Here is a 26,425-nt window from a genome sequence, read left to right on the forward strand (position 1 = left end):
GTAGTTCTTCCAGACTTCAGGCTCAAAGGGAGCTCAAAGCTATGTAGGGAGCTCAATTCAGCTTCCCGGCTTCACATAGACCCAAAGTCACATCTCCTGTCCCTGTGTGGCATTATAAGGTGAGCCCCAACTCTGAGGGCAAGTATCCCAGCTGAGAACCCCTGGGGTCTCGGGGCCATCTGCTCTGGCTTCTCAACTTGACTTTGGTTTCTCCTTTTGTTTCTGGCTCCCAGGCATTTCCTTTGCTTCCTTTCAGGTTAAAGAATGTATGAGAATATTCATCCATGTCACGTTTTATCTAGGATTTGTCTGTGTATGTGGGTGAGAGTTGCCCCCTGTGGAGCAGCTCAGCCTGCCCTATTTCTAGAAGTCCTACCATTCTAACCCAATTTCCATGCCAGGGAAACCCTAATGTAATTTGTGAGGCGTCTTGGACTCTTTCTAAATAGCTGGGACTCAGGCCATTAGCAGATCAGCTATGAGGCAACAGGCACACAGGCAGAAGATCACAGTTTCTGTCTCAGCTTGACCGCTTTCTAGCTGTGTCATTCTGAGCATGTTGCTAAATGAAATAGCGAGTTCAGGAAATCCTGTGTAAAATGTAAGGGTTCTACAGAGATTTGAAATCCTGTAATTTTTTTTTTTTTTTTTTAACCTCAGCTAAGTTTAGTTGTAGATTTCAGCTAGGTGCTCTTTTGAGGATGGCTGCTCTCATGGTCTGGGAGAATCTGGAAGTCAGGCCAGAGAGGTGCAGAGTCAGTAAGTGTCATGGAAAGAGTCCTGGGCCCGGTGTCGGGACAGAGCTTTCGTGCCCGTTCTGCCACGAACTGGTGGTGCCACCTTGAGCCGTTCACGTTAGCTCCTGGCCTTCTCATCACCGGGTTGACCTGAGTTGTGGGGACAAATGTAGGTGGCAGACCACAGCACTCTCATCCCTGCCCCTCCCTCAATTCAGCTTGAACTAGAGAAGCTCTTTTTACATCCTGCTGTACCACTTCCTAACCACCGACTTTATTTTTCTGTGTGTCAGTTTCATCCTTTGCAAAAAGTGATAAGAATAGCTCCTGCCTCAGAGGGCAATTGTGTAGACTATATGAGCTCAGACGGTCTGATTCACGATAAGCTCCCCGCCCCCCAACTAGTAGCCGTTATTAACTCTCGGGCCTTCCAAGTTATTTTTGTTTAAAAAAATGGATTCTGAGGTTTAAAAAAACCCAGCCTGATTTAGACCTGAAAGAGATCTTAAAAATTGTTCAGGTAGATTCTGGATTGAATTCTTTCCAAAGCACTTCTAGCTTCCACATTCTTTGATTCGATGGCGAATTTCTAGTAAGCAAATTGGTTTTAACAACGAGTTTATACAGCACAGCAAGTATAAAGATCTCTATTATCTGCAGTCACTTCTTGCTGCCCTTGACCTTCCTTCTCCCCACTTCCCATCCACTCTCTGAATGCCACATAGTGCTTTTGTTCTGTGTCGTGAAATGAGATGGCGGCAGTTGTGAAAAGTCCCTCCTGACCATAGTCCAACTTTCTTCATCGCTCCTCTAGATTGTGCCACCCGTCCCTGACAAAGAAATATCTCTTAACGGTCCCTTTTCAACGCTTCCCTTTGGGGGCAACAAATTCCTCTTTTCATTAAAAATGGGCACCGGGTGGTCTCCAAGAAAGGGGAGGGGTCGAGAGAAGGGCCTTTGTTTTTCTCGAGAGATGGAGTTTCAACAGGAGGGGTGTTTTCGTCTCCACTTCGACCTGTTCAGCAGCAGCATAGCTCATCTCTTCAGGAGTGCGGTGCTGATAGCTTTTCTTCCTTGGCAGGAGAGGCAAATACCTTATGCAACAATGAGCTGAGGAGTCTGATTTCAGCTATGGCAAGCGAGTTGGCGGTTTCTCTGTGGCCTTCGCTATATCCTGGGCTGGAGAGAGAACGGTTGCGTCTGGGGCCTGGCACCGATCAACATCCATGTCTTTTCTCTCAATGCAGGAACAAGAGCTCCGCCTTTTTCAGCGATGAGGAAAGATGCTCTCTGTGGGTCCTGGGAAGTGACAGGAAAGCTGAGTGTGCCAGCTTCCTCCACACCCTTGCTCATACTGACATAGCGTCTGTCTACCGGCTTAGTGAGTATTTGCTCCTCAGACCCCTTTGAAAGCTCAGCTCAGCGATAGCATGCGAGGTCAACCAGATTGAGCCTTCCCTTCTAATCTTGGAGAAGAAAACTGCCTGAGTTGAGACTGAGGTCTCTCCCCCTAGGGCTGAAGAGGGTCTAGGTCCCCAATGATAAAGGCAGGACTGTAGAAGGTTACAGGTTCTAAGAGGTGATTTCTCCTCTCATTTTATAGATTGGAAATTGAGTTCCTGGTGAATTTGTGCCTGAGCCAGGCCAAGAACCGCCTTTCCCCACTTTCTAGTCAGGACCCTCCCTCCTCTACCACACTGGCCCCAACACAGAATGACATTCGTCTGTTGGGGTGTGTTGGCTTTGGGTGGGGGAGGGACCTCAGTGCTGGCAGTTTTCATCAGTTTCTGCATGACTGATTGAGCGAACGACTGCCACTCCTTTTCCTTATTTTGGAAAGGCCCGCTGCTCTGTGTCAGGAAGGACGACAGTGGTTTGAGTGGTTTGAGTGGTTCTCCTATCTCTTCAGTGCTGGTGATATTGTGTCCACCCCTGTGTGGCCAGGTCAGATGGGGCACAGTTCATGGGCCCAGGACAGAGAATCTGCCGAGGGAACACACAGACCCGCTCCCTGGAGCAGAGGTGGGCATTAGAATCTTTCACCATGCACAAGGAGCACTTGTGAGGAGCACCTAGCCCAGGCATCTGCATCAGCCCTGGCAGAACTTTCTTGCCACAAACAGATCACATCCCTTACCAGGCTGGACCAGGAAGCTGAAGCTGTGGACGTTGTCTGACAGAGGTTGCTGAGGTCCGACAATCCAGGACTACTTCGGGTCTGCCTTCAGCAGGGGCAGGCCACAGACTTGGATCTAAGGGATCTACCAACCGTTGATCCAATGATTGGGAGAGATCTAGGAGCAGGTCCCAGGTAGCCGATTGCCTCCTATCTAAAGAGTGAGAGTGCCTCTCTGTTGGATGCAGGGCAGAGCCTAGTGGTTATAAAGGTTTCCACTGTCACCAAGGCAACCAGCAGAGGGGCATCCTGTTGGTAAATTCCAGCTTCCTCAAGTCCTGTGCTCCAGGAAGGAGTGCCTGTGGGTACTTCTTCCTCCCAGAGGGAGCATCTTTTTGCAACTCACGCACCATTTGTGTTCTTGGTGGCCCTGGCCTGGAGAGATATGGCTGCAGTGAGACTCTCATGTGCTCTCAACGTCAGGGAGGGCCAGGGCACAACGGTAGCTCTCCAGAGCCCGGTTCCCTATCTCTCCCACATTTGGCCATGGGGCCTTCTACCCTTCAGAGCTTACAGATCTCAAGTATGGACAACGACTCTCACAGAGAGTGGTAGGCAGAGGCTTGACTTGGTGAAGGGCCTGCTGTCCTCAAAGTTCATTGGAGAGCGCAGAGTGAGGGCACAGGCAGCTGTTGTTTCTCTGCCAGGAAGAGTTAGAATCTTATTTCCAGAAGCCCCTGTCCCATGGAGACGAACCTGGTCTTCGTTTCCACAGTTGTACCATGACTGCTTTTGCTAAGAGAGTTAAATTCTTTGCTGCCAAACTCAAGGTGCCTTCTTGGTTCTCGACCAGCCTTCTTCCACTTTTGTGATGTCAGGCGATGGTCCCACAGGCACCTTGGTCTCTGTGTCTCTTTTCTCTCGGATTGTGCCTTTCCAATCTCCTTCACTGCCTCCCACCTGCCGGGAGATGCTGGTGTTTCTCTGGCTCATTCACAAACTCCCCTCCCCCAGCTGCTTTGCTTTCTTGTCCAAACACTTCTCCTAGGGCCTGGGCCCATTCCTTGGGAGGGGCTGTGGGTCCTCAATCTGTATTTGCAAGTCTCAACTTTTTTCTTTGGCTACAGATCTACTTCATTCTCAGCCTAGAGCCCCTGCGAGTACCTCAGACTCAAAATATCTAAATGCTGTGCTCAAGACTGTTCCTTCTACCTCATCCCATGAGGTTACGTGAGGACCAAAACCAGGACGCTCAGTGGCCTCTTCACTCTAGTTGCTTCATTAGTCACCCTTGGTCACCTAGTCCCACGTCCCATCGTACATACTGGATCAATGACTGTTGAGAAGATGAACGATGAACGAATGGAAGAAGGAAGAAGGAAGGGTGTCCACGTGGCATGATGCCACATGCCACAAAGTGCGCCATGCTTGGGAGTTTTGATCATGGCTCTGTTGTCATCTGCCTGGGAGATCTGGGCCTTTAGCTTTTGTCATCCTCCCCATTCCCACACCTCCTAGAAGAGAGCTCGTGTTTCTAGCTTCTCCACTTTTCTTTTCTGGCTCTGGGTCTTATTTCTACCTCAGTGCCCAACCGTGAAGTGAGTGGCTTAAACAAGATGCTCTCCAGGTCCCTACAGCTCTTAAGCTGATGATAAAGGAGAAGATTCTGCCCAGTTTCTTAGAGAAATTTAAACACAAAGGGCCCTGAGGGGACCACGGGTCGGGGGTATATACCTGCAGGCCTAGGCGTGGTGGCCTATTCTGACCTAACACCAGGTCTGTCTTTCCTCTCTATCCAGGTGGGTTTGAATCCATCCAGAATCTTCCAAACGATCTAAGTGGTGAGTAGAGATCATGCCGAACCTGACCTCCGGTCCTTCAGAACAGCCTCCTGCCCTCTTGCCAGGAGCTGGCCCCCACAGTGGCAGGTGCTTAGGGTTGCCCAACTCTGCCTGTCCCTTACAGCGTCCCAGCCTGAAGGCTTCCAGGAGGCCAGGACTGGTAGAGCCTGGGAGGAGCATCAGGCCGTGGGCTCCAGACAGTCCAGCAGTTCCGAGGACTCCAGCCTGGAGGAGGAGCTCCTCTCAGCAGCCTCAGACAGCTATCACTTGCCAGAGCCCGATGACCTCGATGACCCAGAACTGCTCGTGGACCTAAACACTGGTCAGGAAGAGGAGGAGGCTGAGAATTTCGCCCCCATGCTGGCGTTTCTGGATCACGAGGGCTACGCTGACCACTTTAGGAGCCTCTACGACTCCTCCTTCTCTTTCCTCACGTCTTCCTTTTACAGCTTCTCTGAGGAGGACGAACTTGTGGCCTACCTGGAGGCCTCAAGGAAGTGGGCCAAGAGGAACCACATGACCTGGGCCCATGCCCGGCTCTGCTTCCTCCTGGGCCGGCTGAGCGTCAGGAGGGTCAAACTCTCTCAGGCCAGGGTGTACTTTGAGGAGGCTATGTACATCCTCGATGGGGCATTTGAGGACCTATCCTTGGTGGCTGCTCTGTACATCAATCTGGCTGCCATCTACCTGAGGCAGAGGCTGAGGCATAAAGGCTCAGCCCTGCTGGAAAAGGCAGGTGCCCTGTTGGCCTGCCTGCCTGACCGTGAGTCCAGCACCAAGAATGAGCTTGACGTTGTGGCCTATGTGCTACGCCAGGGGATTGTGGCTGGCAGCTGTGTTCTGGAGGCCAGGGCCTGCTTCCTGGCCATCCGATTGCTCCTGGACCTAGGCCGGCATGAGGAGGTCCTGCCCTTTGCCGAGCGTCTGCAACTCCTCTCTGGACACCCTCCTGACCTGGATGCCGTGGCCACCGTCTTGAGTTTTCTGTACGATAAGAAATATCTTCCACACCTTGCGGTGGCCTCTGTCCAGCAACGTGGTACCCAGAGTGCCCAAGGGATGTCCCTTCCAATTTGGCAGGTCTACCTGGTTCTCCAGAACACCGCCAAGCTCCTTGGAGTTCCCTCTTTAAGCTGGGGTGAAGTTTCTGCCCTGGCCTGCCCAGCGCTCAGGCAGGCGCTGGTTGCCTGTGAAGAGCAGGCCAGTCGCAGCACCCAGAGGGCCCTGTGTCTCATCCTGTCCAAAGTGTACCTCCAACACAGGTCTCCTGATGGCGCCATCCACTACCTGAGCCAGGCCTTGGTGCTAGGGCAGCTGCTGGGTGAGCAGGAGGCCTTCGAGTCTTCCCTGTGCCTGGCGTGGGCTTATCTCGTAGCCAGCCAGGCAAAGAAGGCGTTGGACATTCTTGAGCCGCTGCTATACTCTCAGAAGGAGATGGAGAGCATCACCCAAAAGGGGGTGGTCCATAACCTCCTGGGCCTTGCACTTCAAGGTGAAGGCCGGGTGAACAGGGCAGCCAAGAACTATCTCCGGGCTTTGAACAGAGCTCAGGAAATGGGGAACGTGCGTAACCAGGCGGTGACTTTGGCCAATCTTGGCCACCTGACTCTTAAGTCCTGGGCTCGGCAACCAGCCAAGGACTATCTCCTGCGGGCCGTCCGACTCTATTCTGAACTCCAGACCAGCGTGGAGACAGACATGGAATTAGTACAGGTGCTTCTCTGGTTGGCCCAAGTCCTGGTGTCTGGACGTCAGCTGGCCAGCGGCCGCCTTTGTTACGAAATGGCATTGCTGTTGGGCTTAAGGCATCGGCACCTAAAGAGTGAGTATGTCCCACACTGTTGCACGCTTCAGAGAAAAGTGTTCGATCACGTTTTGCCCTCGTCCTATCTCAAGTGATCTCATTCATGTCCCTGCTTTATGTTCAGGTCAGCTTCAGGTCACCAAATCCCTCTGCCATTTCTACAGCTCTGTATCCCCAAACCCCGAGGCATGCATCACCTACCATGAGCACTGGCTGGCCCTAGCTCAGCAACTCAGGGACCGAGAGATGGAGGGGAGGCTGTTGGAGTCCCTCGGGCAGCTCTATCGGAACCTGAACACGGCCAGGTGAGTCTGGGCTCGGGGACAGTCCTGGAAACAGCTTACCTTCCTTGAGGAGAAGCAGCACTCTTTTCCTCAGGACGTGAAGTTCACATGCACATTCGAACAAGTTCTCTAATCTCTCTGTACCTCAGCCTCCTCGTCAAAGATGAGAACGGTGGCATAGACCTTATAGTATTAAAAAAAAAAGTTTACTTATTTATTTTAAGACACAGAGAACAGGGGAAGGGCAGAGAGAGAGGGAGACAGAATCCGAAGCAGGCTCCAGGCTCCGAGCTGTCAGCATAGAGCCCGAGGCGAGGCTCAAACTCACAAACCGCGAGATTATGACCTGAGCCGAAGTCCGAGGCTTGACCGACGGAGCCACCCGGGTGCCCCAAGGGGGCCTAATTTAGACAGGTGGCAGTGATACAGGACTGGACCCCTCAGGAGGTCTTGGTTACCTGTGGACAATGGGTAATAGAGAAAGGACACAAAGTAAGTCAGTCCACTGGTGGGGGGCGGGTGGGTAAAATTTGACAGTAAAAACATTTGATTTGCAACCTTACCTTTAAAATGCATCTGGAAGTGATGGACCTAAGTTTATTTTCACCTTTCAGTTAAGAGACTTAGGTTAGAATTGCAACCATGCAATAAGTCATAGAATAAACAGCAAAAGAACTGTTGACTTTTAGCTCAATTGTGTGCACAAGATTGCATAACAGCTCGATGGAATATCCTTTGTTTTGCGATTGACTTTTCAGCCCTCTCTTAAAAAGCCTCCTCTTTGCAAAAATACACCAAACCTTAACTGTTTTACCCCAAAGCTTCTTTTAACCCCTTGACCTTTGCATCCTTCTCATGTGACACATCCTGCTATCTTCTGCTGGTTTTCTCTTCTCTCACGTCCACACTGGGTCCAATCGGCCTACTCCTCATTCACCAGCGGTGTGGCTGGCCGTTCTGCTTTCCAGCAGGCCTTTAATTGATTCCATTACATTCTGCATGGTTTGCAAGAGATCTGACTTCATTTTGCAACAGATTAGCAGTGTGGCGTTGTACTCATAATTATGAATGACATCTAAAATACAGCAGGGATAATTGCCAGTGTTGAGCAGAGAGAGAGGTGGTTGGGGAGAAGCTAATTGAATGACAAACGTTGCTTCTCTAGGCAACATGGCAACCTGGGGCATCAGGGCAACCAGATCACTAATAGTCAGATAATAATCTCTCTCTGTTCCCCTCCCTCTGTCTCCCTCTCTCTCATCCTTTTCCTCTCTTGCAAGAATCGGGTGTCCTCTAAACCTCCCACCATCTTTGCCTTCAGTTCTAGGACGGGAGGTTTGGATCCTTGCAGCGTGTGAGGGGACAGGAGGTGTGGCCCAGAGTGACACCGCTTCCATTCCAGGACGCCCCATGAAGGTCCTTTTAGTGAGGAGTGGATTTTTGGCGGTCCTCATTCTATCATTCTGGAAGTTGATCCAGATGGGGATCTTTTAATCCTCATATTCTAGAATTCTAATCTCTGAGATTCTGATCTGTACAACTCCCTTTCTTCTGCTTTACCACTAATGTGAGTGATACGAAGAAGTTTACGAAGTGCCTTAGGTGTTAGAGGAAACCCCTGCAAACATAAGGTCATCATCCCTTTGCAGAAAGCTCAGTTCGTCAAGGAGAACGTGCTACAATGCTATATTTATTTAGCAGGTATAAATTACCTACCCCTGCAAGGCGCTTAACAGACACAGAGAAACAGGTATTTGCATACACCTTGAGGTGGTTACTGTAATTTAGCTCTAAGCTTCCTGGTAACTGAAGTAAAAAGGGGAAAGCCACAGGAGGTTCTCATTGTCTGATTAAAAAAAATAAACAAATGTGTCTGTTGGAGCAAATGCTTTTCTGGCACTTGTTTCTAGGAGGCCCTTATTAAGTGGGTCTTGATGTATGGACAGAGTTCTTCCCCGAAACTCTCCCTGTGGGATTTCCGTACTCATGACGCTCAAAGGCAGGAAGCGTTCCTGGGTGAAGACGGCAGGCATCTGCAGGGGAGGGTTTGGAGGGAAAGAAGAGGAGGGTTGGGGAAGACTTCATGAAGGTGGTAGCGTGTGAAGAAGGTCTTAAGGGATTGGTAAGATTTCGGAAAGCGAAGGAGGGGAAGAGAATAGGATTTGGGGCCGTGGGGATTGCAGGAGCAGTGGGAAGGGGGGACCCATATGGAAGACACTGTGTAGGTTTGATGAAGTTTGGTGTTCAAGTGGATATGGGTAGTAAGGGAGAGAGAGGCCTTCAGCCTGTCCCCTAGGAGGGGATGCGGAGGTGCGCTGGGGTGGGGAGGGCCTCCGGACTGGCACAGCGGGCAGCCATAATGAAAATGGTGGCCGGAATAGTAGCTAAAGGCCTTCACGGCGAGCATGCAGCGTTTACCAAGATACGTGTAATCTCAGGATAACTGCACAAATGTCCACAAAGACCTGTGGGAACTGAGAACGAAGGAAGCCAAGTAATTTGAAGCTGCGCAGTCGGGGTTGATACCCAGGTTGAGTCTAGCACAGGGGTTGGCAAACTTTTTGTTAAAGGTCAGACAGGAAACGTTTTAGGCGTGGTGGCCATGTGGTCCCGGTCACGATGACGCTGAGGTTGCATTGCCTTGTGAAAACGGCCGTAGACTACGTGTGGGAGGGAGTGCGGCTGGGTTCACTGAGATTTGGTTTACAAAAGCAGGAGAAGGCTGCATTGGCTCATGAGCCATAGTGTGCCAACCCCCGGTCTAGAGTCCATATTCGTAACCACTCCGTATGTATTCTGCCTGTTCGGTCAGCAATTTCCCCCCCCAGATAAACTGTTAGTGTGGATGGCTATAGCGTGAAGGCTCCAGGAGTTGTATGGATGAGCAGGGCCTCACTGTTCATCTGGTCTGACCCCTGCCTGCTCCAGAGAGTCCAGGCTGCTGACCCACTTGGTTTCACCGGTAGTAGCTCAGATCCCGGATTCCTCCATTTACGGTGGTTTCACTGCCTCATGCTCCCTTTCTACTCATGTCAATTCCTCCTATTCGAAAGGTTTTCTCTAGGGTTTAGAGGTGGAGGATGGTAGGTGAGGGCATACAGACGGAGAAAGCTGCGGCCCAGTCTTTGGGTGTTTGCCTTGGAATACTTTGCTGTCCCTTTGTCCAGGACTGTCAGGGTCTTGCTATCTCTGCCTCCAGGGTGACAGCTACAAGACCTAGTGTTTCCAGTCTCTCAGTGGGCAGGGCCCTTGGGCATCTTGTTTTCTGTCTTCAGGTGACACAGTATAGACTGTGCCTTGTACTGAACCAGGTGGGATCCATGGGAATTTTGAGGCTCTATTGAACCCAGCCGACAAATATTCACTGGGCATTTATTATAGCCTAAAAACCTGACGGAGAGCTATAGTCCCTGAGCTCACAATGCTTATAGTTCAAGATATTGACAATATTCACATACATATTTGCCGAAGGTATCCTATAAATTGTGGTAAGGGCCACCAAGGATGTGCATGTTATTTTTAGAAAGAAGACATGCCTGTATGCAACAAGTCTTCCCGAAGTAATTCTTTGCGTGTGGATAGAATAGTTGCCGGAAGTCAGTATTCCTTATTCTTATTCTTATGTTTCTTACTCCTGTGGAATGAACAGAGAAACACTTCGCCATTTGGTTTTCGGTGTAACTAATACAACCAACCACTAACATTTCTGTAACCCTGAACGAGGGAGGCACTGCTCTCACTGACGTGTCATGTGATCACGAGGCTGGGACGTACATCACCACCCCTACTTTGGCAGGTGAGGAAACCTTGTTCGAGGCTGGAAGTAGCTTACGCTCTTCCCAAACTTCTAGGTCGTTAAAGGAGTTAAAAAAAAGCAGAAGCCCTCCCATGTGCTGATTTCTGAGCCCGAGACTGAGCGCTGCTTGAGGGTGTGTGTGGGGTTCTGGAGTCAGATTGTCAGGGTTAGACTCTGGTTTAAACAACGTCTATTACCTGGTCCCTGTCACTTACCCTTTCTGAGCCTTATTTTTCCCTATTCGTAAAGTGGATATAATACCGGGACTAGCTGCGTAGGGCTGTTTTGATGATTAAATGAGATAAGGCATGTCAGGTGATCAATAAATGTCAGGGAATGATTACTGTCACGTATTACAAGACCAAACAGCAGAGGGCTCAACCTAAAGCTTTAGAAATGAACAGTGCCAACTTGGACAAATTAAAAAAAAAAACCCTCTGAGTTTCTTTATTTGCACAATGGGCTAAGATCCCTCATGGCTTAATGTTTCTGAGGTTTAAATGACAGAATGGACATTAAAATTCATATCCCGACACCTGGCATGGGTCAACCCTCGGTGAGTGGCCGGTCTTATTGTGGAAACAGGGCAGGACCAATGAGTGGAGGCTGAGCCAGAGGCCAGACACTCATTCAGGCAGGGCAGGGATCTGGAAAGCCCCAGCAGGGGATGGAAAGAGGAAGTCTGGGAATGCAGGTGCATGAGAGTCACTTGGCCACAAGTTCATGGTTGATGTCCAGGTGGGAAGGAAGGAACAAGGACTCAGCTGTAGAGAATGAACTTCAGGGGCAGGAAAAATCGGAAACAGAGGACTCAAGATTGGAGAGGAGGAGAGATACCCAGGCAAAGCCTTGGCAATAGGTGGCCCAGAAGAGCATGACGCTTGGGATCAAGGCTGATTGGATGCTGTCCCACCACCCAGGCTCCTTACTTCTTTTGATTTGGGAGCTAAGCCACACCTAGGGGCTGCAGGCAGTAGCGGATGGAACTGGAATGCTGGGCCATTCCAGGCCAAGCCAGTGGCTCATCAAGTGAGTGATGGAGCACAGCCACTGGCATAGGCAAACAACTGGGCAGTGATGGGTGACAGGATAGGACCAAGGAGGCTGGAAACCACCTTCCACTTTCAGACCTTCGGGCACTTGTTTTCACTGGGCGTCACGGATCAGGTGTACGTCTTGGAGGGAGGCAGTGGTCTCTGGGAAACCGTGTATGCATGAGGAGTCTTCATGATGCTGTGTGAGCAGTTAGGTTTCTGTAAGTCCTGCCTTCCCCTGTGGGGTGTTTCTTGGAGAGAAATCCTGACGGCTCATCCACAGTCATAGTGAGCTCGGAGAGAAAAGGTCTGAGAAGCAAAGTTCCATTCCTCTTCTGCAATCGGCTTCTTTGTAATAACCCACGTCTTGTTCCCTGGGGGTCTGGAGAAAACAACCATAGCTTAAGGGTCTCCCAGGAGAGCAAACAGTAATAAACAAAAACAGAGGAGGGAATAGGAGGATGAGATGTAGGAGTCCTGTCTTCGTCAACTGTTCCAGTGGGAGTGGGGAGAGCGGCGCTTGGAAACTCTGCTTGAGGTCTGGGGTGGGGGGTGCGGGGCGGGTGAGAGAAGATGGGGCCCCCGTTTATCTAGCTCAGCCAGGCAGGCTGGTGACCCGCTCAGTACTATGTGCAGCTTCTCAGCTCACAGCCATGAGAATGTCACAGTCTGACATTCTAATACTTGAGAGAGGGTGGCCTGTGCCCATCCTGAATGCCCTATCAAGAGCTGGGAAGTGGGGGAAAACCTGAGTTCTTTCGTTCTTTCTTCTCAGGAGTGGCAAGGGCCAAATGCCTGGCACTTTCTCCAGAAGGCCAGTAGCTGCCTCGTTGCCAACACGAATCAGGGCCTTGTTAGTCAAAGGCAATGCTTGTTTTCATCACTCTGCACAATGATGAGATGGTAACCATGTTTGATGAGGACCTCCTAACTGTGCATACACTTGGTTGATGATGATCCGTGTTTCTAGAAGGATCTTTATGGTTTGGAGTAGTTGTTCTCAGATTTTGATGTGCGTGGACATAACCCCTGGGTTATTAGGGTGTGTTAGGGTGCACCTGCGTGCATTAGGAATCCAGATTCGGAGCTTGCACCTGCCATGATTTGGACTTAGTGAGTCTGAGGTAGCTCTAGGAGTCTGTATTCTTTAAAAAAATTTTTTTTAATGTTTATTTATTTTTGAGACAGAGAGAGACAGAGCATGAATGGGCGAGGGTCAGAGAGAGGGAGACACAGAATCTGAAACAGGGTCCAGGCTCTGAGCTGTCAGCACAGAGCCTGACGCGGGGCTCGAACTCACGGAGCGCGAGATCACGACCTGAGCTGAAGTCGGACGCTTAACCGACTGAGCCACCCAGGCGCCCCTAGGAGTCTGTATTCTTAATAAACTCCCAGATAATGCTGCTGCAGGAGGGCCATGAGTCTCAGAGGAATGTGGGTGCTGTGGAATGAGTTCTGGGCCAGGACTCAGGAGAAGGGAGTTTTGGCCTTGGAGTTTCCCCCCAATGTGTTGTGCAATCTTGTGCAAATTACTTCCCACTCTTGGCCTGTTTCCTCTATAACATAAGGGACTGGGCTGGATCTCCAAGTTTCAACCCAGGTTACACAGTGAAGTCACTATCGAGCCTTGACTAAATCCTCCCACAGTGTCCCAGGCTAGCATGGCATGTCAACACCTTGGGGTCACTTTGCCTGTGTATGTGTGTTTAAAAAGCTTCTGGGCGATAATTGCTGCTGGAATGGAGAAATACTATCTAGATGATGCCCCGTGTTCGTTCTTGTTCTAGAATTCCGAATCTGTGCCACACTACATAGCCTGTGCGTCATTTCTTCTTTAGTCCCTGTCATGGGGGAAGAGTTTCGGATGTAAGACAATTTTCCAGATAATTCGAGTCCTCCGATAAACACCAACCTTTTAAGACTTTTTGCCCTTGTTCGATTTTTCTTCTCAAACAAAACATCTAAATTTTTTTTTAAAACATCTAAATCTTTTTGATGATGTAAAGTTACCACTGTGCTCATTCATTCGTGCTTTTATTTAATAAATATGCGTTTGGTATCCACTGTGTGTTAGGTGCTTACGGCAAAAAATGTTACAGTGTAACATCCGAAAGATGGATGTGGGCCATGGGCCATGATAATGACTCTGATAATTAACCTGTGAATATTCATCACTGTGACACTGTTTCTCCATCCGAGCATTCCAGCTTCACCATCTCACTGAATCCTTCCAATAACCCTCGGAGGCAGGTACAATGACACCCCCATTTTACAGATGGGAAAACTAAGGCACAGAAAGCTTCTATACTTTCTCAAGTTCACACAGATGTTTGAAGCTGAGCCAGGCCTCTGATCTCTCCGTGTGACCAGGGACAATCTGGTCCTGGACAATCTGGAGGGTCGCTCCCTCCCAGAGCCTCAGTTTCTTCCTGTGCTGAGTGACTCCGAGGCCCCTTTGAGGGGGCCCTTGACTCACACTTAATGGTTCCATGTCTGCCCGCTCCCCCAACCCAGGTCTCTCAGGAGATCTCTCACCTGCATCAAGGAGAGCCTGCGTATCTTCATCGACCTGGGGGCGAAAGACAAGGCTGCCGAGGCCTGGCTCGGAGCTGGACGACTCCACTACCTCATGCAGGAAGATGATCTGGTGGAGCTGTACCTGCAGGTAGGTCTCCTGCAGAGCTCACCTGCCCCCTTGGGTCATCTGGGGAGACAGCGTACCCTCCAAAGCGACCAGCTGGAGAGAGGTGATGTCCATGCTGAGCCCTGGGAGGGAGGGGTGACGCTGGGATGTTCCCTGGACACAAGATGGAGCCCAGAGTGGTCTGGTGACAGGTGGCCGGTCCCTGAGTCCCATATGGACGTGTGGGCTCTCAAAGAATGTGGCAGGAGAGCCGCTCATCTGTCGTGTCACGATCGATCTCTGCTAATCTCAACACAAACCTTGACTTCCGGGGTTTTGCGACAATATGAGGCGAGGTTGATGAGTGCAGGGTGTTAACGTTATTGTCCTCTTCCAGTCTTTTTGTTTGCATCCCTTTAATGCCTGAGATATGGGATAGTGTAGTGATGAAAGGCCGGGGCTTTGCAGACAGACAGCCTGGAATCCAGTCACAGAGCCATCAAGTATGGACCGCGTGACTTTGGCCTGGCTGCACCGGCCACATCACAGGGCCTCCGTTTCTTCATGGGTAAACCCCATCTCTAAGGGTAAGGAGTATGTGTGTCACTTGCGTAGGAAATGCATATACAAAGCAAGCATTTACTAAATGCTTGGGACTTAGTGAATTCTTAATAAATGGCATTTTATTATTATCATCATCATCATCATTGCTATTATCTGCACAGTGCCGACATTATGATGGTATACATCATTTGTTTCATTGGAAACATGTCATTTAGCTTTTCTTCCTTCCCTTTTCTTATTTTTCTCCCTTTTTATTCCCCTTATTACTTAAACTCACACAGTCACTTCCGCCGAGACTTAATGATGGTTATGTTAACAGTGAGTGCATGCTCACTGTGCAAACACATCACATGCCTGCTGTAGTTTAACCCTCATTCCGAATACAGCAGGAGTGTCTACTCCAGTTCCCATTTCACGGATGTGGCTCAATGAGGCTGAGTAACTTGCCCAAGGGGATACGGCTGGTAAGCTGTGAAAACTGCCCACGGGCCGTGTGACACAAAGCCTTCACTCTCAGCCTCCATGCTCTCCTGCCATGGGACTTTAGAGCTGGAAGCTTTTTCAGAGAGCAGACAATTCGGCCTTGCTTTCACTCTCCAGGACATGAGGCCCAGGGGCGGCTGTCTGGGGTGTGCATTTGCTCGGCCGGCAGAGCCCCCTGATTCCCGGATTCCGTCTCCCCACCTGTTTCTCTGTGCAGCAAGGCAATAACAATTACTGCCGGGTCTTCCCCAGGGACCCATTGGCCAGCCCTGGTCTCAGGCCCACGCAACCCCAGACCTGATTTTCTGCAGAGTTGTTCTCAACCTCAGGCCCTCTGAGGTCCCATAGCTGGGCTGCAGACGCTGTGGTACATTCTTCAGCTTCCTCACTATGTTTTGTTTACATGCAATGTGGAATCACTGGTTAGAGATAGAGAGGTCGTGGGCGCTAGGGGAAGGGTATCAGGCTGGAAGACACTAGCATTTCTTTGGCAGTAACTATTATGTAAATGTAGAGAGTTTTCCTTATTCTTTCTGAGCCTCGGTTTTTCCGTCTGCAAAGTGTAGGTGTTGGATGAGATCGCTGTTTTCCAAACTCCAGTCATTTGTGTATGAATTTAATGGTTTTGTCACGTTTATGTATTGCCTGTACCGTTATTATTTTCTTTGACTCAACTTCAGATCAACTCGATTTGATCAATTAGAGCTTTTTACACTAAATCACACTATCTGAAATCACAGATTTGGATGCATTATTCATCTCTCCTAAAACATATTAAAATAAATACTTAACTATTGAAACACAAAATGCTTGTCTCTGTACTGCTAAAAAATCATCTCAAGGGCTCCCCAAGTAATCTCTCATGCCACGACGGGGAAATGGCAGACTAGGGAATCGCAAAGCCTTCTTACCAGCCCCGTGACTGTGGACCACAATTCAACGTTCAGAGGATGTGAGCCGAGAGTTGAACCAGGTGGCCAGGACCTCGCTCCTGCCGGTCCTGTGGCCGTTTGGAAGTCTTCTCTGCCTTTGACAGCTGTCTCTGTCCCATCTAGGCAGCCATCCAGAAAGCCCTGAAGTCCGAAGAGCCCTCCCTGGCTCTCAAACTCTATGAAGAAGCGGGCGACGTGTTCTTCAATGGGACCCGCCACAGGCACCGTGCGGTGGAGTATTACCGGGTAAGTCCAGCCAGCCCAGCCAGGCGCTGGCACAAACGTGCCAGGGCCACAAGGCCTGGGGCCCCCTTCCCCTCTCTTCCTGTTATTCCTTTTCCTTTCGTTCCTCATTCAGTGCCTATGTGGTCTTCCTTTCTTCAATCCACAAGCCCCTAAAGAAGGAGTTGATAAATTCTGTCATTCCTAGGCTTGATAAATTATCTTTTCTGGCAAAACACGCCAAAATAATTGCATCTCTTGGGTGAGTGGTGCTTTACGGTTTCTGGCTCACTTGTGTGTTTACCAGAATGTTCCCGGGTACCACTGGGGGCACGGTGGGGAGATGATTGGTCCAGGGATGAACGCATGTGTTTTACTATGTTTTTATTAAGTGGGCATTAAAATACACTTAAAATATTAAACATGTGTAACACCAGCTCATCAAACCCATGAATTCATTATCGCAAAGGATGAGGCAGAGCGTTGGCTCAAAAAATAATTGTAATTAAGTAATCCTGCAGATGCGAAGCAGATGTGTCAAAATCATAATGGTTGTTCGGTGAAGTCTGGAAAGCTTATTATCTTGTTTGACCCTAAAATTTCTCTTATTCATTCGTTTGCTTGTTCAGCTTTTTCTTCAGTCATCAAACATTTATCGAACACCCACTATGTGCTGGGCTCTGAGCTAGGGGTGAGGAGAGCGCGCAGTATGTCCCTGACCGTTGAGGTGCGCGTCGTCATATGCACTTCATAGATGAGAGAATTAAGTCGAGAGAGATGAAGTGACCTGCCTAAAATTCGATCTTCATAAAAATAACGGAAATGGCCATTACTGGGCGCTCTCAGACAGCACGCGCGAATTCCACAGACTGCCGCGGGTGCCAAGGGAGCCTGTGAACTGGGACGTGACTAAGTTCCCATGTGGCCCTGAGATAGGTCATCTTCCTTTTCCCCATCTCGGCTTTTCTAGTCTCAGGAGGCCTGGTGACCTTTACAGTTCTCCTACCTCTAGAATCTGGGCAGAGCGACCAAGAGCAAGGACCAGGAGAGCGAGCTGGGAAAAGCCATGCGTGGTGGCCCCCCAACCCCACCAGCACAGTGTAAGCGCCTAGAGTGCGGTCTGTACCGATGATTTTTAGCTAGACTAGGGCTCCATGTGCCTCTGTTCCCAGGCTGGGGCTGTCCCTTTAGCGAGGAGGATGAAGGCGGTGAGAACGGAGCTCCGGGTTTTCAACAAGCTGACGGAGCTGCAGATCAGTCTGGAAGGCTACGAGAAGGCTTTGGAGTTTGCCACTCTGGCGGCCAGACTCAGCACAGTCATAGGTAAGTGATCCGGATGGTCTGGCGTGTTGAATGGGCGGGCTAAAAGCTTATCCTATGGTGGTGGGGGGGCGGGGGGGGGGGATGGATAACAAAGCAGTAACAGCAAAGGCTCTGGAGTCAGACTGTGTGGGTTCAAATCCCGGATCCAACTGTCGGGAGATCTTAGTTGTAAGCAAGCTGCTTAATGTCTATAAGCCTCAAGTGTGTCATAGGGAAATAAGGCTTAAAAATAGCACCCACCTCATGCAGTTGTTATGAAGACCCATGATTATCCATGTAGAACCCTCAGCACAGCACTTCAGCGCTTGGTACGTAAGTCCTAGTTAAGCATTACCTGTGTCACCCTGATTATCATACCACCATTGGTATTACTGCCCGGTATGGGGTAAATGGTATCCTATCCCTGCACTGGCAGTGCCCCTGTTACCAAGGGCCTCTGCCCTAAATTTTTAATTGGTTGATTGTTAGTCAAAAGCACATTTTTTTCCCTGCAGAATTGAAATGTAGATGAAGGTCAGATTCCCATTAACTTCACTCACTAAGGGGCTGAAATAGTTTGCAATTATCACAGAAGCTAGTGGGAAACAATGTGAGCTATCAAAGCAGAAAAAAGGCGGAATAAAAAAAAAGAAGATGAAAAAAAAAACCCACCCTCATCTTGAATGTTGGTGTTGAGGAAAAGCAGGTTTGATGAGAGAAGGCTTGATTAGATGTAGGGGCAAATGGAGTCTTCATCGAGGATGCTTGGAGGGACTTCTGGGCATTCTCAAGGGCCTGAGACGTGGATGGCACTGGACTTTATTGTGTCTTAATTGCACTTCAGAGCTCTGTCTCCTTTTCCTACCTTTTTCTTTACTGCAGAAAATCTTATCTGAGTGACCGCTAGCTCGGCAGAGGCCTTGGGAGCCCCAGGCAGCTCCCTCTCTGAGAGTTCTTTCTCCTTCCCTGGGCAGAAGCTGAAAGCAGGCTATATCCACTTTTATGCACTTCCCCGTGACTGGATTTTTCCATATCAGAGAATTTTCTCTCCCTTGGATTTTTTCTTTTCTTGTTGGCCTTTGGTTCTTTGAAGCCTAAAAAGTGGTGTTTTTTAGATTGCATCAAAGAGCCACCTTGCAAATATTCCAAAAACACAATGGGAAGCCTTTGTTCTCTTTAAAAGGCCACTTGGTATTAAAGGAGTTGGTTATTAAAACGACAGACCCGCCCAAACCCCAAACAACAAATCATAGACCCATTAGAAACTGAGGTTCTAAAGCATGGGTTTAAAAGTGAGCAGGTCTTTGTAGTAATCTGAGACCTGGAGCTGGTGGTAAAGGAGCCAGAGGGTGACTGATGCCAGTGGCAGCCCCCCGGGGCTTCTCTGAAGGGGGAGACTTTCTAGGGAGAAGACGTTTGCACTACAGAGTCATTCGTTGCAAAGAATCCTTAGCCACTGCATCAAGCTAGACTTGCCACCATGTCTCATTACAGGGAATTGGAAATCACTGTCTCCCAGAATCTTGAGTTACAGTCACCTCTGTAATAAAGGAAAAGTTTTCTTCAGGAAATCGTCCCAGGAAGTCATGACAGGCACACGTGCTCTCATCACTTCCTCCCAGAGCCCCGTGTTGCCTTTCGCGTCACTTACCGCAGATGTAGTGTTACTTTTGTTTGTGAGATTATTTAAGGGGCATCTGTGTCCTGTGAGGCGAGAAACCTCACGGGGGCAGGGACCTCTTCTGCCCTGTTCCGTATATCCCAAGCACCGCCCCTGATCCCTAGAAGACCTTCAAAAAACAGCACATACTGGGTGCGTGGACGGATGCCGTCAGGTGTTGGCTGCACGATCTCTCCCTCAGTCTTCCAATTCCTAGGAGATCAGAAGCAGGAGCTGGTGGCCTTTCACCGCCTGGCTACGGTGTACTATTCCCTGAGCATGTATGAGATGGCTGAAGACTGCTACCTGAAGACTCTGTCCCTCTGCCCACCCTGGCTGCAGAGTCCCAAGGAGGCCCTGTACTATGCGAAGGTATATTATCGCCTGGGCCGACTCACCTTCTACCAGCTGAAGGTAAGAGCCTTGCTGGCGTCAACCCCACTCTTCCCTGACCCTTAGCCTTCAGGGTACAGTTGAGTGGGCCAAGATGGGGAGTCATATCTCACAGGGTGGGGGGGTGGTGGTGACTCATCTGGGAACACGATGGTTCTTTGCTGCTTAGCCCATGGGAGACCTCAAACGTGCTCCTGTCCGCTGAGGAGACGGATCATAGCTCGAGCTACTCTTTCTCCTTGCCCTGCTCTGATTTCCGTAGCCGCTTTATCTGTTAGGTACAATGGGCACATGGCCTAGTGCATGTGAGTTCCTCAGGGGCCTATGGACATACACAAGATACAAAAGAGCTGGAGACTCCCACATTAAAATCAAAATCAGTATTTGGGGCGCCTGAGCGGCTCAGTCGGTTAAGTGTCCGACTTGGGCCTCAGGTCATGGTCTCACAGCTCGTGAGTTCGAGCCCTGCTGACAGCTCGGAGCCTGGAGCCTGCTCTGGATTCTGTGTCTCCCTCTCTCTCTGCCCCTAACCCACTCGCATTCTGTCTCTGTCTCTCTCAAAAATGAATAAACATTAAGAAAATTTTTTAAAAAAAATCAACATTGACGTTCAACTGTACGTCTTCAAAATATTATGGATTAACTAGCCAGTTGCAACGCGCTGCTTATAAAGTTCTATACAACTCTAGGACAAATCTGGGTACGTGTTGACATGACTGAGAGAGAGAGGTGGGATCTCCGAATGTAGGCACGCCTCCGTCCTCTCGAGGCCTTAGCCCTGACTCCTGTTTGCTCTGCTGGAGCTGAATTCAGAGCTTGTTTTTCCAGTCACTTCTAGAACTGTATTGGTGGTCTGAAAGTCTCTGCTACAATTCTGGCCCTTGAACTTTGCCCCCAGCATTGGCTTCCCTTTACCAGAGGTCCCTGTCTGCACCAGCACAGCCCTTAATCTCTTAATATTGTTCTGAGTCACGCCTGTGTTTGGCCCCCAGGGGATCCTCAGCGCGGCTCTGCTGTCCGTTTCTTATTTGCCAGAAGTTGTTTCTGGCCTGAATTAATTACTGACTTATGAGGGTTAATGGGAACCAGACTGCCTTTTTGAATCTCACCCAAAGAAGCATCTGTTCCTCATTCGTACCATGCAGGAAGGGACGACGGCAGGGCGGTGGAGATGGCAGAGGCCATCTTGCCTCTGTCCCATAGCTCCCCGGAAGTGGTTCAGGGACACGGTGCAGACAGTCTGATTGACTTGACCAGCGGTTCCAGGGATTGCAAGGGGGGAAGAACTCAACTCAAATTAGCTTATGCAAAAGAGGCAATTTACTGGCTCCAGTAACTGGGAAGTTCAAGGATAAATTTAAGAGTTCCAGGTAGTTCTGGAGGCTGGCGCTCCAATGTCATCATGGATTTCCTCACCTTTTCTTGTATCTCTTTGCTCTGTATGTTTCTGCTTCTCTCTGTTTCTTGGTGTCCTTCCCGTCCAGCTATTGGCAGGTTTACGCCCACATCTCCAAGGGTGAGGGACATTTTCTCTGTTAGGTCACACTGAGAGGTCCCAGGGAGTGGCTGGGGTAGGTCAGCTTGAGTCATTTAGGAATCCCCGAGGCAATGTGCCCAAGATGCTGCTGCTTCACGATCGGCTGAGCCTGGGTGAGGTGCCACCTGGCGTGGAGGGCTACTGGAGGTAGCAATGTCGCTGGTCCCCCAGGAACCAGGAGAAGGGGGTGGGAACGTACGTGGGGTAGACAGAATCTGGAGTTCTGAGTTCCCGTCACTGCCTCTTGGCCTCCCCTGGAGATGTCTGCTCACTGCTGTCTCTTCTCTGCCCCCACGTCATGGGGTTAGGACGCCCACGATGCCACCGAATACTTCTGGCTGGCCCTGGCAGCGGCGGTCCTGCTGGGTGACCAGGAGCTGCAGGACACCATTAGGAGCAGGTTGGACAACGTCTGCCGGAGCCCCCTGTGGCACAGCAGCCCCTCGGGGCGCTCCTCAGAGAGGGCACGGTGGCTGAGCGGGGGAGGCCTGGCCCTCTGAGGAGGGCTGTCCTACATCCGACCAGTGGCCATGGCCAGAAGCTGCCTCCCTGCCCTGGGCTCCAGGACACCCATCTGGAAGGTCTGCATCATCACCTGGCCCAGCCCCCTCATCTTACAATGAGACTAGCACCGCCCAGAGGGAGGGGCTCATTTGGGTCGGCCACACCAGGAGTGGATGACAGAGCAGGGACTGGAGGTCTTGGCTTTGTGTCAGGGGTTGTGTCTAGAGCCTTTTCATTGGACTGTGGCCCTTCCCCACACACAGCCTCTGAAACGCACTTTCTCAACACTCCGTTCTAGAGAACATGAGAACCCTTGTCCTGAGGGGCAACCTCCCCCCCCCCCCCGCCTCTGCTGCTGTGAGGAAATCAGGCGCTGCTCTGGAGAGAAGGCAAGCAGATTGGACTTTGTTCCCTTCACTGACTGTTCTCAGGGAAAGACCCTCTCCTCTCGCCAGCAGAGAAACTGCAAATTTCTTTCTTTTGCCAGCCAAAGGGGGTGTCATTCCTCTTGCTCGCGGGGACTGGCAGGTGGGAATTCACCATGCTCTTAGCTCAAACGACAGCCCCAGGACGGCCAGCTCAACACACAGGGCCTGGGGTCTGATGCGGATCCACCTCTCCCTCCTGCCCGATGCTCTGCTCCTCCGTAACTGCCTGGAAACTCCGGGAGCCTCCCCAAGGGCCAAGGCTTAAACATTGAACACTAAGAAGACGATGACGTAAATTCCTTCGGAAGAGTGTATATTATTAAATATTGCTCATCTACATGTATACACATCAGTCTCCTTTCTAACAGAGAGAGATGAGATGGGAGGCTTGAAGGATGGGTTAAATACCAAGGTGTCATATGGATTTCGGGGTAGCTCCTTGACAAAGCATCTCTATGAGTTGTCTATCACTGCATAAAACACATATGGTGGCTTGAAACATCCATCATCCTACAGTTTCTATAGAGTGTCAGGACCCGGAGTGTGGCTTAGCTGCTGCTAAGGCTACAATGAAGTGGCTCACAAGGCTACAATGAAGGCATCAGCTGCTGTCTTCTCCAGCTTCGCTGGCGGAGGGCTCCGCTTCCAAATTCACTCACACCGCTGTTGGCAGGGGTCGGTTCCTTGCTTGCTGTTGGCTGGGAGGCTGCCCCCGGTTCCCTTCCTTGTGACCTCTCCACAGGACAGCTCACAGCAGGGCAGCCTGCTTCATCAGAGAGCAAGACAGTGAGCACCGAGTGAGAGAAGGGAGTCTTCTCGTAAGCTCACCTCAGAAGTGACATCCAACTAGCTTTGCCTGGTCTATTCATTATAAGGGAGTCGCTAGGTCTATAGCCCACACAAAAAGGGAGGGATATACCAAGGGCGTGACTACCAGGAGGCAAGGAATCGCTGGGGGCCTTCCAGAAGCTGCCTACCACAGTATCTGAGCTATTTGATAACGAAATCAGGAATTCCCTAAGGCAGTGAAGCCCAAGTATGGTCCACCCACTGGACCCGCCGCGTCAGCCTTACCTGTGAAATTGTCTGAAACGCAAATTCTGGGGCCCACCTGAGACCTCTGAATCAGAATCTCCGGAGTCCCGGAGCCCTAGTTTTTGCCTTGCTCTCCAGGTGATTCTAATGCACACTAAAGCATGAGAAACACTAGTCTGAAACCATGGTTCTCAGAAAATGTGCCAAAGAATCACCTTTCAAGTTCACAAGAACTTGCTGCCAATGAACCTTCTGGTTCCTGTTCCAGTAATTCTAACTCAGGACGTCTGGGAGACGCCCCTGGTACCTACATTTCTTGGATGGGCCATTCAGGCTGTCCTGATACAGGAGGTTCACTCTTGTTCTGAGATGTGGGAACATTCAAGAAGATCTAGCCATAGGCTTGCCATCTGACGCCCAGCAGCTTAGATTTTACTGTCAGACCCTGGGCCCTTAATTTCTAGCTTTTTGGGCCGACCAGATGGTTAATAGTGGGTTGGGAATGAGTTGAGTCAACATCTCGTCTTCTAGTCACCAAGGTCATCTACGCATCGGTACATCTTATTTTCTTTTAGGAGCTTGGTTGGTTGCCAAAATGCACTCCGTTCTAGAATATTCTTCTCCGGGAAGGAAATGAAAGGACCTAATCCATGACCGTGTAGAATGGATGTGATTTGGTTCCCACCACAAACCGTAAAATCCCCGAACGGGGAGGGATGTTGTGGATGGGTCCAACCTCCCAGGCAGCACCCTTTCAACAACATTCCTGGGAGATGGACAGGGGCACATGCATTCCAGGACAGTTCCGCATCTTATTTTGGAGAAAGCTTGCTTGGCCCTGGAACCCATGCCATGAACCATTCCTCATTTGTCTCAGGTTACAGCCCCTTTCCCTTTTCCCACTGACCTATTACTGCCCTCTGGCCAGACGCCAATTTCAGCTCCTCTGAAAGTGTGCTTCCCACAATGCACCAGGCTTTGGTACTGGCTTGTGGGGAGAGCAGAGAGGGTCATCACTGTGCATAATGTAATTTAGTGTTGTATTTTAATGTTGCATTAAGATTTTTCTTCTCTCCAGCACCCGCATCTTACCACTGGCTCACATTGAGCTTTTGATTCATTGACACCTTTTCCCACATGAGCTACTGTTTCTCCAGATCTTTTTTAATTGCTGCAAATCTGTCTCTATCTCTATCATCTCCGTCTCTCTACCTCTGTTTCTATCTCTATTCATATCTATATCTATCAAATTTATTTATTTTTAAGTGAAGGGCATTATACCTACCCACTTTGTATTTCATTGGGAATTTTGGTCAAAATTATCTGATTCTGTGGACTTTGGTTCATCTGTGTACCTGGGAAATCTGCCTCTAACCAGATCAGTTATAAAAATGTTCAACATATTTCCCAAGAAGAGGGGTAGGATTATTTTTTAAATGAGAAAAGCATTGCACTGTATCATTGCAGTTACTATATCCTATATGAAATTGCTCTGCTAAATAAAATGGCCTTTACAAGGGTTTAAGAATCCCTTTTAAACAATATGGTTAACGATTCTCCTTCTTGGAATCATGTTGAAGCTTTTTCTCCCACCACAATCCACAGAGCGTGGAGAGGTGAGCGGATCTGGTCTGCATTTAAGCAGATTCTATTGTACATATGCAGTAGCCAGAGACGAATGAATGAATGAGTTACCCCCTTATATCCTAATCCTCCCCTAAAACTTGTGAGATCCCCCTTCACCCCCCACCCCGGCTCCCGGCTGCTTGTATCTAACCTGAATAAAGAACGAGAAGAGAATTACAACATTGTGGAAAGCCCTGTAACATGTTTTCTCAGCTTTCAGGTACATTTCTTTCCTACCCAACAATGTTAACACTCTGAGATCCAATATTGCTTTTATTCTTTTCTTATTTGCTTCTCTGTTATTTTAAGATGTTTTCATATTGTGTCTCTGTGTGCATGTACGTGTGTGTGTGTGTATGTGTGTGTGTGTGTGTTTGCTTGTGCTTTGCAGATAACACATAACTCTTTTGACAGAAGTTTCCCTGGGGAAGGGAGTATATAGGAGTGGAAAGTATCAGAATTAGGGGGAGAAACACATCACCAGGAAGTGGGGTGACCTGTGTTTTGGTCTTGGATTTGGCATTAAATTTCATTGTGACCTTGGGCAAGTCATTGAAACTCTATACCTGGCAATTCTCTGATCTGTAATATAAAAAGGATGATCCCCTCTGGGTTCCTTCTCAGCAATGTTATTTGCATACTGTGTGACCAGGAAAAGAAATTTGTATCTGGGAGATGAAATCATATATTTTTATGATCCCATTTCATTCTCTTCTTTTTACAGGTGAGTAAACTGAGAAATAGAAAAGTAATTTTCTCCCAGTTACACAGGATGTTAGTGACAAAGACAACAATACCTGCGATCTCATCACCCAAGGACTTAGCAGCACTAATGACAGGGCCTCTCTCACTCAGGGCGACCTTCCTGCAGGGATGCATGTGTGTGTGAACTTCTGCATTTTCACTTTATGTACCGCCTGAACAACCATTTGTCAAACCTTAACGTTTTTTTTAATGTTTACTTATTTTTGAGAGAGAGAGAGAAAGAGAGAGACAGAGACGGAGACAGAGCATGAATGGGGGAGGGGCAGAGAGAGAGAGAGAGAGAGAGAGATAGAAACTGAAGCACGTCCCAGGCACAGAGCCCGGCAAGGGGCCGGAACTCACAGACCGCGAGATCCTGACCTGAGCCGAAGTTGGACGCTCAATTGACTGAGCCACCCAGGCGCCCCTATTAAAATTTTTATAAGTTGATTTGCTTTCTTTATTCATATAAATTAATTTTTACCAAGGATGACTGGTCTGTGTAGAAGACAGACACAGGTTTTGCTTTCCATGAGTAGAATTTCATAAATAGAAACAAATGCAGTGAAAACAAAACGATGCACTACGTTCAAGCTGGGTCCTGTTGCCCACAGCAAGTGCCCAGCCGAAGCTTGATCTGGCATTATTTGACAATAAAAAGATTAACAAGTGGCAGGGAGTGTTGCAGACAGGCTAACACCGTTCTCTTTGAGCAAAGAAATGGAAAAAGCAGCACAAAGGACTGAAATCCTCAAAATAA

At 49.4% G+C, this 26,425-nt stretch overlaps 1 protein-coding gene and 1 long non-coding RNA gene across 10 annotated transcripts in view; one reads left to right on the plus strand and one right to left on the minus strand.

Annotated features, from left to right (window-relative positions):
* SH3TC2 (SH3 domain and tetratricopeptide repeats 2) overlaps positions 1-25,103 on the plus strand; it is a 90,005-nt gene extending 64,902 nt beyond the window's left edge. For 6 of the 9 annotated variants that reach the window (XM_042994711.1, XM_042994691.1, XM_007093710.2 and 3 more), the window contains 9 exons: positions 1,985-2,118; positions 4,653-4,694; positions 4,819-6,516; positions 6,623-6,803; positions 14,127-14,277; positions 16,338-16,460; positions 17,609-17,759; positions 19,601-19,812; positions 21,637-25,103. In XM_042994711.1, the coding sequence (XP_042850645.1) occupies positions 1,985-2,118; positions 4,653-4,694; positions 4,819-6,516; positions 6,623-6,803; positions 14,127-14,277; positions 16,338-16,460; positions 17,609-17,759; positions 19,601-19,812; positions 21,637-21,828 (2,884 nt within the window). In that variant the 3' untranslated portion in view covers positions 21,829-25,103. Of the gene's footprint in view, positions 1-1,984; positions 2,119-4,652; positions 4,695-4,818; positions 6,517-6,622; positions 6,804-14,126; positions 14,278-16,337; positions 16,461-17,608; positions 17,760-19,232; positions 19,813-21,636 lie in introns of those variants that run through there. The other 3 variants (XR_006220765.1, XM_007093711.2, XM_042994681.1) reach the window with 3 other exon arrangements.
* On the minus strand, positions 16,503-21,376 carry LOC122240954. The gene is made up of 3 exons (XR_006220787.1): positions 21,208-21,376; positions 19,549-19,611; positions 16,503-16,609 (listed from the first exon to the last, which is right to left on the minus strand). It is a non-coding gene; the product is annotated as an uncharacterized LOC122240954 (long non-coding RNA).
* Positions 25,104-26,425: the final 1,322 nt, after the last annotated feature.

This window comes from Panthera tigris, chromosome A1 (genome assembly GCF_018350195.1).
Source record: "Panthera tigris isolate Pti1 chromosome A1, P.tigris_Pti1_mat1.1, whole genome shotgun sequence".
Taxonomy (NCBI): Eukaryota; Metazoa; Chordata; class Mammalia; order Carnivora; family Felidae; genus Panthera; species Panthera tigris.